A 17112-nucleotide genomic window follows, 5' to 3' on the forward strand; every position below is an offset into this window, starting at 1 on the left:
GGCACCATCCAGGCAATCCAGGCATTGCCTTAACTACTACTACAAGGTTCTACAAAACATAATCAAACTTGCACAAGCGCAGTTACTGCTTACAACAATATGCATAATATAATTGAATCCTACTCGATTTGTTCAACATTACCAATTTTGGCCATCACTTATTCCAAGGGTGACCGTGCTGTTCGACACGGGGTTGTTCTGCTGAACAGCTCTGGGGAGAACTGGAAGGTTCTTTTCCTTCCCCCCCCTCGCCTTGTGAGGTAAACCGTGGGGAGCCAGTGGTTTCTGCAGCCCCTGAACTGTTGGCAGCCAGCGGATCTTTCACCCGTTTCTCTTGCAGGACATGTTCCCTGTGGCCTCATCTGCCACCCCGACAGGGAGCACATCCTGTACCCCCTGGGCTGTACGGTGCTGATTCAGCACCTGGACACTAAGAAACAGAGTTTCTTGCATGGCCACGCCGATAACGTGTCCTGCGTTGTCGTGTCCAGGGATGGGATGTACGTCGCTTCAGGACAAGTCACCTGCATTGGATTCAAGGTGGGTAATGCTCTGATTTTAACCGCTTAGTATTGACCAGAGAAATTGGAGTTGGCTTGCCAGTGGTGGGAACACCTTTCGTTTATTTTTTCTTTGGTTGGAAAATAAATATCTGCAATGGGAAGATGTTGAAGGGAATGGGAAATTGTAGTTACTCCGTTGCTGGATGTGCCTTTATGTTTTTGTAAAACATGAAGCAGTCTCCCTAGGATTGAGGGATTTTTAGTTCCAGTCCTTTTTATCCAAAGTGTTGTGGGCGTGTGGCAGCCAAAATCTCATTAGACATTAATTAATAAATGCTGGTTTATTTCAAGTGAGACCTGAGTTCCAGAGCTGCTTAGGACTTTCAAAAGCCCTTGACAGGTCCCTACCTGCATTTTCAGACCTCTGAAGTTCTTTTCGTTTTATTTTTGCCTATTTGAAAGACCTCAAGACACTTGGAAGGGATCAGGTTTTAGTGCTTTCAGTATTTTAAAACCTAAGTCAGATACTCAGTGTCTCAGGGTAAATGTAGGTGCTGAAATGAAGCAGAGCTACTCAAGTGCTCAGCTGGAATAATGCTTCTTACAGCACCCAGTCTGAAGCCTCTTTGTGTCAGGGGTGCCCAGGGCTGCAGAGAAGCTTGGGCTGGGCTCCTTCGAACAACTTTCCTGCCAGAGAACGTTGTTCTCCCTGATCCTGCGAGTTACAGCTCATGCTCTGCCATCCCCCCCTTCTGCTTTGCCCCGCAGGCAGACGTCATCCTCTGGGATTTCCCAAAGCAGGAGTTACTTGCTCGGCTCTCGCTGCACGAGGGCAAAGTCGAGGGACTCTCGTTCTCGCCCAGAGGCATTTATCTTGTGTCCCTGGGAGGCCAGGACGACGGCAGGTAAGGATTTCCGCTTCTTGGCACAAGATTTTTGACAAGAATCAGATTCTATGGGCGGCCTGAGACGTTTTTCCAGGGAGGGTGGTGAGAGCCTGTCCCGGGTTGGCCAGAGAGGTGGTGGCTGAACCATCCCTGGAGACATCCCAGGCCAGGCTGGACGGGGCTCTGAGCACCCTGAGCTGCTGAAGATGTCCCTGCTCATGGCAGGGGGGCACTGGGGAGCTGGGAAGGGCCCTCCAACCCAAGCTGTTCTGTGATTCTGTATGATTTGAGTCGTGCTCCGCAGAAGGAATCTGATAAATCCACGTAGCCTTGCTTCAGGAGCAGGGGATGTAAACTGCAATTCCACACTTTGGTGACAAGTTTTTTCTTGGGTAGAATCTCTACAAAGTTACTTCTGTTGTGTGTCCTGGTAGGAACAGACTGCAGGACAATAGGCTTTGTCTTGCTTTTGTTTTTTAGTAACTGACTTCCAAGCAGTGTCAAAAAGCGAAGCTGTTTCAAGGCTTTCTTCTGCAGGGTGATGGTGTGGGACGTCAGTAAGAGAGAGGCTGTGTGCGGGAGCCCGGCCTCGCCGCGCAGCGCCGGCAATGCCAACGTCGTCATGTGCTCCAGCTGCAGGGACGAGGTGTTTGTCACTGCTGGAAAGTAAGGGTTTGTGGAGAGGAACGAGCAGAGCGAGAGAACCCCTGGCCCTATTTCCTTTGACAAAGAGTCTTTATTGAACTACAAGGAAACTTCAGCAACTGTGTGCTTGTGTTGTTTCTTTTTACTCTGAATGGACTCATGAATACCCGTCAGGTTGTAGCTTTAAGGCATTTCTGCTTGTTCTCCATGTAACAATATGTTTTCAGAGCAGCACACAGGGGCCCACGTGCGTCACTTCTGCTCCTGATAGCAGGATTTTGTACTCAGCATTCCCCGTGCAGTGTTTAAAATATTTAGTTGCCAGTGTTTACACAAGAAAAGCAGTCAATGAGTGCCCCTGAACAATGGCTAATTAATGTCGAAACAATGATGTCTTGCCGGTCGTTGGATGATCTCCTGTCCTCACCAGATGTGATGTACAGTTGGTCACTGGCTTGTAACAAAAGTTGTACAAAACGTCGCGTTTTGCAAGGATTTGCGGCAGCGCCCATATATCCAGGCTGACGTTTAAACGCGTTGAGGGCCTGCACCTCCCTGTGCATCAGGGACGGCTTTGGATGTTCTTGGCTGCACTCGCACTTATGAGTGCTCGCCTTTGCAATTTTAGCACTTTGGTAAATGTAAGGGTGACTCTGCTTAAAGATATGACATCGTCTCTGACATCGTCAATTAAATTGCGCTAGAAAAGAGTTGAAAGTGTCCTCACATATGTTTTTGCTGAAGCCTTAAGATTTTTGATTTACCCGGAAAAAGTTTCCATGAGAGACTTCTCTGATATTGTTCTTTTTCTCCGTATTGAAAGATCAGAATAATGGAGCCTTGTGAAGGCTTTTTACTTCTTGTAGTACTGAAAAAACTTGGAGGTTGCTGCATCTGTGGATTTGATCCCACTCTATTTGTTCTTATAGTTTCACCATTCGAGTGTGGGAACTCGACACAGCAACTAAAACAATCCATCCATCTGAATGCTACGCGGGGCAACTGAGAGGAATCAGCGTGTGTGTTCAGGTACGTTTCAGCCAAGATGACTTTGCTAAACTAAGAAACTCTGTACAGACTAGAGAAAACCCACGAGTTTCTCTAATAACGCTGGAAATGTTGGTCCCAAGCGCGTGACGGCAGTGAAGTTCCTCAGCATTGGCCATGGCAGTTGATCTCCCACGGCCTCTGGGAAAGAGTGTTCTGGATGCTCCTCAAGAGAAGCAGCACGTATTACGGTCACGGGCTCCGGCACCCGTATTTTTATGCTTCCAAATATGATCTAGATTTGGTTAGAAAGTGTCTGGCGTTCAGCAGTGTTCTGGATCTGTGCGTGTGATGGAACAGAAACATTGGCTGGGTTCCCCCAGGTGAACTCTTGGCAATCCACTGAACTAAAGCTGTTGGTGCAGCCCAGTGTCAGGCGTGGGACACGGGTCTCAGGATCCAGACCGTGATCTCTTTTTCTTTATGCTTTCTTATAGATGACAGACGATGATGGTGATTTTCATCTTGGCGCGACGAGTGGAGATGTCCTGAAAGTGAACACAAGCAGCAAGGTGCTGACTGCCTGTGGGCCCCAGAAGAAGAAGTTGAGCATGGTGAGTAGCAGCTCTGTGACTCCAATTCTGTCCTTGTCCTGCTCTTTGTCAGTGACTGAAGGTAGAGCAACCTGCGGGAGAACCATCACAAAGCGGGTTCTCAGACTAACGCTTTTCCTGCGCTGTCAGTTCCTTGTGTCTCGGTCTTGATGCTGAAGGCTGAGCCCATTGTCCCGCCTTCGTTGAGCTTCATTTGGCTCAGAATTTGGGTTTTACTTGAATCTCGTGTGTCATCCCACAAACTCTTGTACAATTAATCTGGTAAACGTCATAGAAAGTGAAAAGCAGTAATAAAAATGGAGTAGTTCCTGACTTTTTTGCTTCTTTTAAGAAGATACGAGCTGGAGTGAGACAGAGGACGTTCCTGGGAAGGCTGGTGGAAGCGCTTGTTTGAGAGGATGCCGCGGGGCCGCTGTCCTGCGGGGCAGCAGATCTGCTCTGAGAGCAGCACAAGCCCACAGGGGCTGTAAGAGCAGTTCAGCAGTCAGCCCCAAAGAAAACGCTCCTCTGGGCTTGTTTCTCTCAACCTCCTGAACTTTGCTTGGACAGGTGCATCCAAACCATGTACGTGCCCCTTCCAGATGAAATATTTATTGCGTTACAAATGCAGGCCCATGTCTCCGGGATAACTTGGACCCACTGAATCCTTTGAAATACAGTTCAATGTTGATCTGTTCCAGAAGGGTGGAGAAGTTATTACTTGTTTTTCCCACTTATATTGTAGGAATGCAAGTAGTTTTTCTCTGTGTCCCTCTTAAAGGACAGGAATGGATGTGTTTTGTTTTCCTGCTGGCAATGGTAAGTTCGCTGCAGGTGTGTCCCCGTGTGGGGACACCCGCACTGGCCGCGGTTGAGCCCCCTTGTCCGGCTGCCCCCCTGCAGGGCTTTGCGTCCACGCAGGACCCGTGGCTGCTCTGTGCTGTCTCTTAGGCCAAGGTCTTGGTGACTGTCACCTCCCCTTCCAATGCCTGCGTGCTTTGAGTCCTTCTCCATCTCGCAGCACGTGCACCTCGCCCAGAGCCCCTGGTTGAAGCCACCCGAGGGCCTGAACTCCCGTGTCCTCAGGGCTGAGGGAAAGGTGCCAAATGCACTTGAAACAAAACTTCACCAAAAATACACTTCTGAGAGCACTGCTAAAGAAGCCGTCAGGCAGGGTCACGAGCAGGATGCTGTGCCGTTTGGGGGTCCAAAAGAAAAAGCCAAGGCTCAAAGCCAGAGCACAGTCCAGTGCGTACTGTGAGGGGTTTTATCGTAAGGCAGATCCATAGGAACGGCAGTTTGTGGCAGAGACCTTTGGAGCATCATGAGCTTCAGCTGACATGGCTTCTGAGAGTGAAAAGCTGAGGGCAAACAGGCCCCTTGACTGTGCAAGAGGCTGACAAGGTGTTGAGGAGAAGGGAAGATCCAGAAGTGGGTCTCATCACAGCCGCCTGCCAGCCTTGTGGACGAGCCCTGAGCTGGTAGGCGCTAATCTGGCTTCAGCTTGGGTTTGTGACTGTAATGTGGTGGCAGCTTCTTAGGATGTGGCACTGGTCGTTGGGGGAGCCGGGAGAGAAAAGGAGACATTCCCGTTGGGTGGAAATAGCGAGGAGTCCTCCCAGTCTCCTCCTTTCCCCTCCCGCTTCAAACAGGCGTTCCTGTTCACAGGCTTTTCGGTCAGACGCGCTCAGCCCCGTCACCCCTTCTCTTGCTCTCTCCCTCGCTCTTCCCAATGCACTTCCCTTGTGCCCGAGGAGGGGAATTCACCAGGGCAAACCCGTGTTGCTTCCGTCACTGGGAAGGCGCTGGGACGTTTTTCTCTGCAGTTACTGTCAGTGCCTCGGCCACAGATCCCCTCTCATACTTTCCAGCTCTCTTTCCCAGCTCCGTGCTCTGATTCCCTTTCCGCCCACCCCCTGCACATCTCTGCACACAAATCATGCCTTGTCACTGGACTGTCAACAAGTGCTCGCTGGACACACGTAGGATCTCGTGTTTTATGGCAGAAATTTCCAGTTGTAGCCTCACCTCCAGTGCCGAAAGAGGTATTTTGCAGATGTTTTTTCGAGTCAAAACCACAGCGTTTATCAAAACAAAACTATTTGCATCCTTGTTTCCACACAATTTAGTCCATCCCGTTGCTAACCAAGACATCTTGTGTGTCTTTCTTGGAAATGTACCTTGCATTAGCACTTGTACCAAAACTTCTCCCCTCCGGAGCCACGCATTGCAATGCTGTCTGTGTTTGAGAACAAACCTCTGCAACCCATGTTCACCAGTTGCACCGGGGAATTACGATCCGGTGGCAAAGCATGAAACTGCAAAGCTGGAGTCCACAGCCGCCCCACGCCGAGCACATCTGTAAAGGGTTTAGATACTGCGGGGTGAGGAGGCGATTCTATTGAAAACAAGGTGGGGCACCCTTAAAGGAACTTTGCCTTTAGATACATAAGAACGTGTTGATTGTATAGACACGATCTGAAGATTTCTTGGTTTCTGTTTTGAAGAGGAGTGGCAAAATAGTTTGTTATGATGAAGCAACTTGTTTTCCATCTACCTGGAATGAAGTTTAAGTGCCTGTCTCTAAGGTGTATAAAGACTGGAATAAACAGCAGCATTAATTTTGCTCCCTGCCGCGGGCCTGAGGAGCTGTAAGGCACCCGTTGGAATGTGAAGAGGGATGTACAATTGCAAACGCATGTTCAGAAGTAGTTGGAGTGATTTGCATTGTAAAAAGAAATGAATATTGACAGGAGATGCGCTGGAAGAGTTCACAGAGCGCTCAAGAACTTTGCAAGAGATCCGAGTGGGACAAAGAGCAGGAATCCCTGCAGGAAGGGACCGGGCAGGCTGCAGTTCTGATGGGGTTTTTATTTATAGTCGTACTTGAAAGCGCTGGTTTCTTTGGGTGAGCAGTCAATAATGAATGGAGATATTTTTAACCTCCTACGTTAGACTCTGCATTTCACCTACAAGAGCACTGGCAGCTGTAATCAGATAAACTTCGTAGTCATAGGTTGCATTTGTAATGCTGCCACCTGCCATAACGCTGAACCCAAAGGGCGTCTGAGGTGGAAGATTTTACAGGCAAAACCGCAGACCAGGAGCTCAGCAGCCAGGTGATGGGCCCGTGATAACAGGGGACTCGCCAAACGCTGCCAGCGCCTCGGAGGAAGTTTCCAGAAGCATTGCTCAGAAACCGCTCTGCTTGTGGATCGTCTTTCTAATGCAAAAGAATCCCTTTGTTCTTGTGCGTTTGCTGAGAATATTAGCACGAAACCCGGCGCCGCTGCCGCTGTGAGAATGTGGCAGAAGATCCTCTCCGCAGGTCGTGTTTGTCACCCATCAGGAGACTGCGGATGTGCTGCTGCTGGAGCCGGCGAACGGGGAACTCAGTGCTGGTGAATCACAGAGCAGGAGAGCGTGTGTCAGGTTCTTTTCTGCAGCCCATGGTTATTTGATCCTCAAGTTAAATCGTCTTTAAGCCGATGCGTAGGTAGGTGTGAGGCTGCCTGCATTGCCAGCGCTGGAATGCACAGTAACGCTTATGGTGATTTGGGGTTTTTTCCTTTAAAAAGTATAAGCAAGCCTTTAAAAACAACCAATTGCTTCTATTTGCGTGGGTAATCGAAGCAAAGTAATTTTCCCAGATTCATCAGACCTCGCCTGTGGCTTTTTCCGTGTCCTTTCTGGGTCTAAACAGCTCAGATGTCCATTTTGTTTTCTCTTCTTTCTTCACTTCTTCTCTCTCCTTCCTTAGACCTTCAGTCCTTTCCGCGAACAAAACCAACACTTTGTGGCTTTGGTTTTTCTAAACCCTCTGAAGGTGTTAAATGCTGAACATTTCCCGGGCTTCGGCCAGATTAATGCTTGAGAAGCACAGGAAGGCTGGGGGTGCTGCTTAGATGTCAGACTTTGAATCCTAAAGCAGCGACATCTGTGTGTGTTCCCCAGTCACAAGTCAAGCCCACGACAGGGGTTTCTTCCTGGGGAATCAATACAGAATTACTCTGAGTTGCCTCTTGGTCGCTCTTTGAGAATTGACTTCTTGGTGCTTTCACAACACTAAATGCTGGAGCTGGGCATTGTTTTTCCCCAAAGAGCCACCACCAAACAGAAATTGTTGTTTTCCCATAATGGCTCGGGCTTAAAGGAGAAACAATGTGAACGTTGCGAACCTGCTGGTGGGATCCCAAGGGCTGGCAATGGTGCTTATGAACCTGGGAGCGGCAAATGCTGCTGGAGTCTGGACTGTGACTTACGGTGTCAGTCCAACAGCTCCTGCCCGTCCCTGCGGGTCTGTCTGGGCGGAACAGCCGCCGGCCACAGGTTCTGCAGGCGCCTCTGGGACGGGAACTTCGTTTTCAGTTCCAGTTTGGTGGCATAAAGCTCCTTTATTTCATGGTTTTGTCCTTTCCATTTCACTCATGCAGAAGTTCGCCCAAGCTCGTAGGGATATTTTCCCAAGTTAGAATAACAGGAGAGTCCAGCGTAGGGCAACAAAGGTGATGAAGGGAGTGGAGCACCTCCCTTATGAAGAAAGGCTGAGGGAGCTGGGTCTCTCTGGAGAAGAGGAGGCTAAGGGGGGACCTTATTAAAGTCTATAAATATATAAAAGGTGAGTGCCGTGAGGATAGAGCCAGGCTCTTCTCAGTGGCAAACAATGACAGGACAAGGGGTAATGGGACCAAGCTGGAACACAAGAGGTTCCACTTAAATTTGAGAAGAAACTTCTTCTCAGTGAGGGTGCCAGAGCACTGAACAGGCTGCCCAGGGGGGTGTGGAGTCTCCTTCTCTGCAGACATTCAAAACCCTCCTGGACATGTTCCTGTGCGACCTCACCTGGGCGTTCCTGCTCCATGGGGGGATTGGACTGGATGATCTTCTGAGGTCCCTTCCCATCCCAAACATACTGTGATACTGTGATACTGTGATTTAACCCCACAGAAGTCATTTCACTCCTCTGGCAGCCTATCTTGGAGTCTCTTGGTGATTTTCAAGAATTAATCTGTTGTACATGGAACAGTAATATTACTTCACAGGTGGCAGAACTGAAGCAGATCTGACTCTTCTTACACTTGTATTTTGTGGAAGGCTGAGGACTGTTTTCATTTGTTTGGGTGTTTTTTGTTGATTTTGTTGTCATGCCTTTTTTTCCTGTAGCCTGGTACTTTATCCACCGAACAGCATTTCTCCTTTTCCAGTGGCTGGCCTCCCGTTGATCTGCTCTGCTCAGTAACAGCAGAAACCCGTGTTGACCATGGGCTGACTCATTTCCAAAGCTTTCCTGTGACAAACGTATTTGATTCCTAATAGGTGGGAGATGGGATTGCATCTTTCAGGCAGAGAGAGAGGCCTGAGACGCAGAGGATCATCCTAAAAAGAGCTGTAGGAAAGACCATTGAAGCTGAGTTGTATCCTCTGTTGTTTTCGTGGCTGTTGGATGAAGGACACGCGGAAGGAAAAGCGTGAGTGCCGGTCCCCGATGTGGGTATCGCTTGCTGCGATGAGGTCAGGCTCTGTACGTGGTCCCAGCTGCTCTGAAGAATCCAAGATAATGCTGTTTGCTCGCTCCTCGTACTGTATTAGTTCATATAGACCTGCAATTAATAACTCTTTTCTCCCTTCTCCCTCTAGAGAGCCACTCTTTAGCCCAGGTCAGTGACAAAATACTGACAAAGCCATATTGGAGTGAGATAAGCACCGCCGTCGGGAGCCCGGTAGAGACTCCGTTGTGCTGTTCAGCGTGGCTGCAGCAGCAAGGAGCCTCTGCTCCCATCCGATTGCGTTTTCATCCTGTTTTCTCCTAGGGAGTCACAGCTTTGCTTTTGCCGAAGACAGGAGGTTTAATAGTCGGCACCGGAGAAGGGACTGTAGCTCTCTGTACGGGCTCAGACTTCCAAGTAAAGAAGTGAGTTTGTAGCTGGAAGAATCAGGAGGGGAGAGGTGACAATTCCTCCAAAAGGGTCACGGTATGAGAACCAATCATTTCTATGGAAAGGCATAATCCAAGTCAGTCTCAGTTTTTCAGTCCTGCAGACACAATACACGGTCTGGTTCCAGCGTCATGAGGTTGGAGCAAACTGAAAATGACTGCGTGCGTTTGCAGGGAAGTGCCCTCTGATCCTTCCTTGGAAATGACTGTTGTTTCCTTTGGAGCAGTAGGAGTCAGATCCTAAACTGATGCCAAGCCAGACAGATTTGTTGAAGTCAATAGAATGACGCTTATTTACGCCGGGTGAGAAAGAGTAGTAGTTGCCATCTCCAAAAGGGTTTGTTGGGGGTCATGGGATTGTAAAGCAGGGCTCTGCTAATTTGATAGGCACGTGTCTGGAAGTGCTGGAGTATTTGCAAGGCTTTTTTCTGCATACCAGATAGAAAGCTGCAGGCGTCATTTCCCCATACGTGATTTGAAAATTGGGCTCACACCTACTCATTTGGCATTGCTTGAATATCCCCTTCAAGTGTACAGTTCTGCAAGCTTAGCTTTGTACGACTGAAACTATTCCCAGAAGGTCTAAACTGTCTGGAAATATCCTTGAAAGTGGGATATTGAAGTGCACTTGAGCAAGAATATCAACAAAGCTGTTGTTACCTTAGGCCCTGGTGCAGGAAATCAAGTCTCCAAAGCGCTGCCTGTGCCAGCCCTGGCAGAGCAGCAGGTGGGACGGGCAAGATCATGGGAAGTAGGAAACGTGACTGGGAATGGAATGTTAGTCCTGCCCACGCTCTTGCGTCTTGATATCACAGCCTAGTGCGGAGCTTTTTGGGGAAACAGCGAAAGTGGAATTCTCGAGAAGCTGGAAAATGAAAGTTCCTCGAGGTCAATGTATGGCCAAACCTTTGCTTTCTTTGCACAGGAGAATGCGAGTTGAAGGTGCTGTCACTTCCCTGACGTGTAGAGGTCGGGACGACCAGTTCTTTATAGGGACAAATAAAGGCCAGATGCACCGCATTGCCTACACTACATTTAAAGAGGAGCTGGTCGCCGTCTGTCACACCGAAGCCGTCAACGACATTGTTTTTCCTGAGTGAGTATAACGGGCTGGGCTGTATTTGGCTGGTGCAGAAGCTTGAGGAGCTGCCGCTGAGGTCAGGGTGCCTGTGTGCGCAGCTTTTACCACAGGAACCCAGAGCCTGGTACCATCTGTTGGGATGATTGATACGGGCGATGCTGTCACCTGCCCAAAAAACGCCGGGGGGACGGTGAGCAGCTGCTTCAAAGCAGAAGGCAGCAGTTCAGTTGGAGCACTGGAAAAATCACTGATCTGCAGAAAGGATGATAAGTAAAAAGACCTGAATTATTGATGTTTGGGCACCGGCAGGGGTGGCAGCCTCCCCCTTTTGTCCCAGGGTCGCTCTGCATTTGTCTTGTGAACGCACAGCAAATGTTCCCTTCCTGGGTAGTAGCATCGTGACTCTTTCTTTTGTTTTTTTAAACCCACAGTGGATCATCTCTCCAGATGGAAAATGGGATTTTGATCCAAATGAACATTTTTGGCGTATTTTTATTGCTTCGCTTCTCGGCCCAGCACAAAGGATCAGATGTCACCGAGGTGCAGGGAGTGCAGGGTGCAGGAAGCGCTCCTCCCTGCCTGCCGCCAGCCTCAAACCCACATCTTCTCATTTAATGAGAAAATCAGGTGGAGCTTTAGGGTGATGTGCTGCTGATACCGCTGATTGACACGCCTGTGTCACAGCCATTGGTGCTGACTGTAAGGACTACAGGACTACATCCTTGCGTAGATGTTTGAACTTCTTATCTGTTGCCTGCTCTTGAACAAAGCCTATTGCTGATGGGGAAATACGGGCTTAATTTCCCTGCTCTGGCTTATTTCAGAATCCTTCACTTGCTGATGTTATCCTGGTTGATAAAGCACCCGTGCAAGCTGGGCTTGAAAGAGGCCACACTTGTGTTGTGCCGGTTTTCTCTGTCCTGGTTCATCTTTCTGGGCATTGATGGAGCTGTTGAACAAAAGCTCGCGGTACCTTTCTAGATGTCACTTTCTGTTGCATCCCTAGGACGAGTGGCTTAGAGCTTATTTCAAAGCACTGTGTCCCATGGCTTTTGAAATGCTGCAGGTCTTGTTTTATTCCAACATTTATAACAAGTGTATTATGAACAGACTTTGCCATCATTTCTATTGCCTTCAGCGCTGTTGAATGGGAATCATCCAGTAAGCAAGATAACAAATGACATCTTTACAATGTGAGGCTGCTGTTAGTGGCTGATGTTAAACCTGGGCAGTCAGCACTTTTACACCCACTTTTGTGTCTATTCTATAGAACACATGAAGTTGTTTAGAGATTGAATATGGGGAATAAACGTCACAGCTTCAGCAGAAAGAGTTCTTTTAGTTTAACTTTAACTGTTCCTTAAAATGAATCTTTGAAGAGAACCCAAACCAGGGGAATTTCATGTGAGAAAGGTGCTCCTCCAAAAAAGGCCTTTGTCTTAGCCATGGGGATCCCTGTGGGGCAGATCCCAGCTGCAGGTTAGCAAAGCCGAGCTTTGGAGGCCGATTTGAGCTGTGACAAAGCAAGGAGCGTTTCTGTGTGCCCCTCCTCGTTCCCTCTCCTCTCTGAACTCTCCAGGGGACATTCGGACTTGTTCGTTACCTGCTCCACAAACGACATTCGAGTGTGGTACACGCCGGAACGTCTGGAGTGGCTGCGAATCACCGTCCCCAACGTCACCCGCCACGCGGTCGAGGTGACGAGGGACGGCATGGTCATCGTTTCAGGTAATGGTCAGTCCAGAGCCGTGGTTGCTCAACTTAATAAACATCAGTATGTTAAAACGAAGAGAAGATTAAATTGGGAAAGCGTTTAAATGGAGTTCATGGCAACACCCAAAGGCCTCTTTGCTTGCAGCTGGTCCGATGGACTTTGCTGGCAGCCCCGCTGTCCTGGTGCTGCAGTTGCGGTGAGGGTAGAAGGCAAGGGCTGGAGACCTTGCTTTGGATCAGTGAATTCCGGCAATCCAGAATGCGGTTCAGTCTTATTTAAATTACCTAATTCTAAAATATCAACCTTGTTGTGTGCAGCAGCTTCACCTGTGATGTATGTAGAGCACATTTGCAGAAAGCCGCCGTCCATCGCCATGTGCAAGTTGCTGACACAGGGACTCCTGCAGTCCTAGAGCAGCCGTGCAGCCTCCCCATGGTTACCACACCACTTTGTCCACAGCCAGAATCCAAAAGCAATTCCATTTCAACAGTGTGTTTGGGACCGTAGCTCTGCGGGCTCATCTGCAGTACAGTGGTTTTCACGGGTATGCTGGTGATCTAACAGCGTGGGCCTTATGTGGGAACTTCTTTATAAAAAGGGGTTGGTTTGGAAAGGAAAGAGCGACAACAGTGTGAGGAAAGTCTGTGCGCCCGGGCAGTCTCTTTCTTTCTGTTCATCAGCTTGGAATGACGGGAAAATCCGCGCCTTCGTGCCCGCTACGGGAGAGCCAATGTACGAGATCAACAACGCCCATAACCTGGGAGTGACGGCAATTGCTGCGACCAGCGACTGCAAACAGATCATTAGCGGAGGAGGTGACGGGCAGGTAATTTGTGCTTCAAAACCTGGAGCAGCTTCGTGCGCTCATCACAGGGCCTGCGAATTGCCTGGAAGTGCTCAGTCAGAAAGGGAGCTGTTCTGAGCTGCCGCTTGAGCCAAGGGCTGAGTTCAAAGATATCAGCTTTTGAGATGTGCTGTTGTTCTCAGAGGGCATCATGTAAAACAGTGCCCCGATTTCTTCTGGCATGGCCGTTTTGGAAATCCTTCTAATGCAGAATATGCTCTTAATCCTTTTTGTTCATTTGTCTCTCCCCTCTATTTGGCTGTATTTGTGCAGCTGAGACAGAATTACAACCAAAGGCTGGTTAAGCAGAAAGGAGAACCGCAGGGGCGCACTTGCAGTACTCATTGGGAACACAAAAAAGCTGCTCTGCGATGCCAATGGTTCTGTCAGAATCAGTCCTCAGGAAGCTGTGACTTCAGGGTTGCTGAAGGGATCGGGATGCTCTGAGCTTTGAGCAAGTGGCAACTGGACATCCAGATCCCTTCGGGAACTCGGCATCAGCCTCGAAAGCGTGGAAGGTCAGCTCTTCTCTGCCTTTGATGCCCGTGTCGAAATGTCTAAATTTTCCCTGGGATTTGGCCTTAGTGGAATGTCGAGGTGAACAGACATTGCAATGTTTGGCACTAGTGGGACAGGACGTGCAAGGTGTGAAGGATCAAGGCCTCAAAGCAGAAAGATTTTGGCTGTTACCAGCACAGGGAAAAGAGGTGCTTTCAGGCACGTGTTTCACATCGAAGCTTTAAAGAGCTGTTTTGTATTTCCTTCCTGGCATTCTCTGTATGACAAATAGCGGGTAGCTCCTTTCTATTCCATTGCAGCAGCTTTGTGCTTTGATCTTGAAAGCACCACTGGCAATAGATCGTGGACTGGGTGGTTTTTCCTGATCAAGAGCTGTGTAAAATGAAGCATGGGAGAGCGGGCACTTGGCAAAACCAAGGCCTGGGGTTGATGGCCACGAATTCCTGAAGCAAGTGGATTACACTGTGGAGAACTCAGTTGAGCTTCACAGGTCAGCTGCACCAATAACCCACAGGCCAATGGAGACGGTTGGGACTGAGCTGCTGTACGTGTGGGCAGAGAAAGGCAGAGTTCAGGAAAGCTCCTCCTGAGCTCCGGCAGGACCAGCTGGTACCAGAGCAGATGTGTGTTGCTGATTTTCAGGTGAGGATCTGGAATATTGGTGAGAAAACCCAGAAGCTGAGGGGAGTTCTGAAGGAGCACAGAGGTGCCGTGTCCTGCATCAAGACTAATAAGAACGACAAAGAGGGTGTCACAGCCAGCCTGGACGGAACGTGCGTCATCTGGGATCTTGCGTAAGGCGACAGATTAGTATTGCGAAGGCACTTGGAGTGCTGGTAATATCTGTAGGGTCACTGTGCCCGGTTTGGGACACCACAGAGCGAGGAGGAGGGGAAAAAGAGCATTAAGAGATAAAAACTTCTAGAAAGAACAATCGGGTCAGGGAATGTAGAACCTCCAGTTCGAGAAGCTTTTCAGAAAAGCTCAGACAAACCTTTGTCTGCGGTTGTTTTCCTGTGCGGGATCCTGCTTGGCCAAGGTGGAGCGGGTGAGTTCCCAAGTTTGCCACTAGCTCTGTTTTCCAGAACTTTGTGACTCGTGTCGAGCTCTTGCGGATCTGCAGACTTTCTGCACTGGGGTAAGGCCGAGGACACCTTGGCATAGGGAACAGCACCTTTAAAGCATTCTGGGTTTAAACATTTCATTTCGTACGACAGCAGATCAAGAGTCCTACAGGGCAGCTGTGATGGAAACAGAACTGATAGCCTAACGGGCTTCATGGAACCCTGAACTCAGAGCAGTGCCTGAGAATATCCAAGGAGAGAGATCTGATGTACAGCACAGGCAGAGACATTCCAGGCAGGCAAAGTTTGGGTTTTGACGCTGTTGCTCTGTCTCATTTTGGGGTGTTTTGCAGGCGTTACGTGAGAAAACAAATGATCCTAGACAACACATTGTTCAAATGCGTGTGTTACCATCGCGGAGAGTACCAGATAATCACCAGTGGAACAGACAGAAAGGTGAGCAAAGCTGCAGGAACTCTGCAGTGCACAACACACGGTCTGGCGCTGGTTCTGGGGTGAAACTCCTGTCCCTGCACAGCAGGTTGTGTCCCAGGGCGGTGCTGAAACCCGTGTGCTGCTCACGGCCAGCTGAGCGCCCCGCTCTGCTCTGCTCTCTAGATCGTGTACTGGGAAGTGCTCGATGGCTCCGCAATCAGAGAAGTGCAAGGCTCTCTGTCGAGCTCCATCAACGGGATGGACATCACATCGGACGGGGCGTCCTTTGTCACAGGTGAGTGCGTGGTTGGAGCTGGAGAAAGGAGGTCGTCTTAAGACCAGGAAAAGCAAGGCAGTGAACCAAGGATCTCAGTACAGTGCGAAAAAGCTGAAAAAAGGGGTCAGCTAAAGGGGAAAAGAACATGAATCACCGAAGAAAAATACTGTGGTTCAGGCTGTAGTTCAGACTGGGAAGATGCTGCTGTAGCTCACTGGGATCTGCTGGTGAAGGTCCTGAGCCCTTCACTGGACACTGACCCCAGCAGAACAGAAGCAGTTTTTGCCATAATGCCCAAGAAAACACATCCTGCTCTTCCTAGGAACACCGAAGCGTTCCCTTGCCTGGGAGCGGGGACGAAAAGCAGCAGAACTCGGTGTATCACAGTATCACAGTATGTTTGGGATGGGAAGGGACCTCAGAAGATCATCCAGTCCAATCCCCCCATGGAGCAGGAACGCCCAGGTGAGGTCGCACAGGGACATATCCAGGCGGGTTTTGAATGTCTGCAGAGAAGGAGACTCCACACCCCCTGGGCAGCCTGTTCAGTGCTCTGGCACCCTCACTGAGAAGAAGTTTCTTCTCAAATTGAAGTGGAACCTCTTGTGTTCCAGCTTGATCCCATTACCCCTTGTCCTGTCATTGTAATCGTTTGTTCTTCCTCTGTGCCTGACGCAGGTGGTGACGACCATCTGGTGAAACTGTGGGACTATAAGGAGGGCACGGTGACTCACGTGGGAGTGGGCCACAGCGGCAACATCACCCGCCTCAAGATCTGCCCCGCGAACAAGTACATGGTGAGCGTGAGCGCGGACGGTGCCGTCCTCATCTGGAAACAGCCCAGCTCGGGCTGACAGCCGGTGCCGGAGCTGCTGGGCTGCTGCTTCCCCGGCCGGCCCTGGAAATGCTCTTTTCTTACCACTCAGTTTGTTGTCAATCGTTTGTTCTCTTAGAGTAAACAGTATATTTCTGCTCCCTGGTATGCATTTACCAGGTCCTTAGATACCCTTTCTAGCTCAATTTTTTTCAGGGGAGCTAAGAATTTGCTGTTTGTTTTGGATTCATCACTTCCGAAAATCACCTTGGCAGTTGTTGTAACAGTTTGCGTTGTTACTGCCGCCTTTCCTGCCCGTCTCAGCATCATCTGCCTTGTACGTCTACTCATTTGTGGGCTCTCTCTTGCTTTCACATGGTCTCTCTCTTCTCTGCACTCTCCTGTCTCTTATTTAATGAATAACTTGTTGTTTCAATTCAGTCTGCTGTGTTTAGTGCAGACAGCAGTGCAGGCAGTGGTGCAGACAGGCGTGGAGACAGTGGTGCAGGCAGCGCACAGGCAGAGCACAGGCAGCACACGGGCAGAGTACAGGCACCTCCCGCACCCACCGGCACCTCCCGCACCCACCGGCGTCTCCCGCACCCACCGGCACCTCCCGCACCCACCGGCACCTCCCGCACCCACCGGCACCTCCCGCACCCACCGGCACCTCCCGCACCCACCAGCATCTCCAGCACCCACCGCACCCCCTGCCCCGCACATCCCACCTGCACCCTGTGCCCCCCACACCCACTGGGACCCCCTGCTGCTCCCAGCACCCCCAGCTCCCAGCACCCTCTCCTGTGCCACGTCC

The 17112-nt window shown here is 49.9% G+C and overlaps 1 protein-coding gene across 1 annotated transcript; it reads left to right on the forward strand.

Moving 5' to 3' along the window:
- The first annotated feature begins 371 nt into the window (after positions 1–371).
- LOC135577823 (cilia- and flagella-associated protein 52-like) lies at positions 372–16785 on the forward strand. Its single transcript, XM_065047945.1, has 13 exons — positions 372–540; positions 1272–1408; positions 1928–2056; positions 2965–3064; positions 3520–3636; positions 9426–9526; positions 10476–10646; positions 12211–12359; positions 13026–13171; positions 14351–14502; positions 15126–15228; positions 15391–15502; positions 16163–16785. The coding sequence occupies exons 1-13, from the start codon at positions 499–501 to the stop codon at positions 16336–16338; spliced, it is 1635 nt and encodes a 544-aa protein (XP_064904017.1). The 5' UTR covers positions 372–498; the 3' UTR covers positions 16339–16785.
- Positions 16786–17112: the final 327 nt, after the last annotated feature.

This window comes from Columba livia, unplaced genomic scaffold, assembly GCF_036013475.1.
Source record: "Columba livia isolate bColLiv1 breed racing homer unplaced genomic scaffold, bColLiv1.pat.W.v2 Scaffold_141, whole genome shotgun sequence".
Lineage (NCBI taxonomy): Eukaryota > Metazoa > Chordata > Aves > Columbiformes > Columbidae > Columba > Columba livia.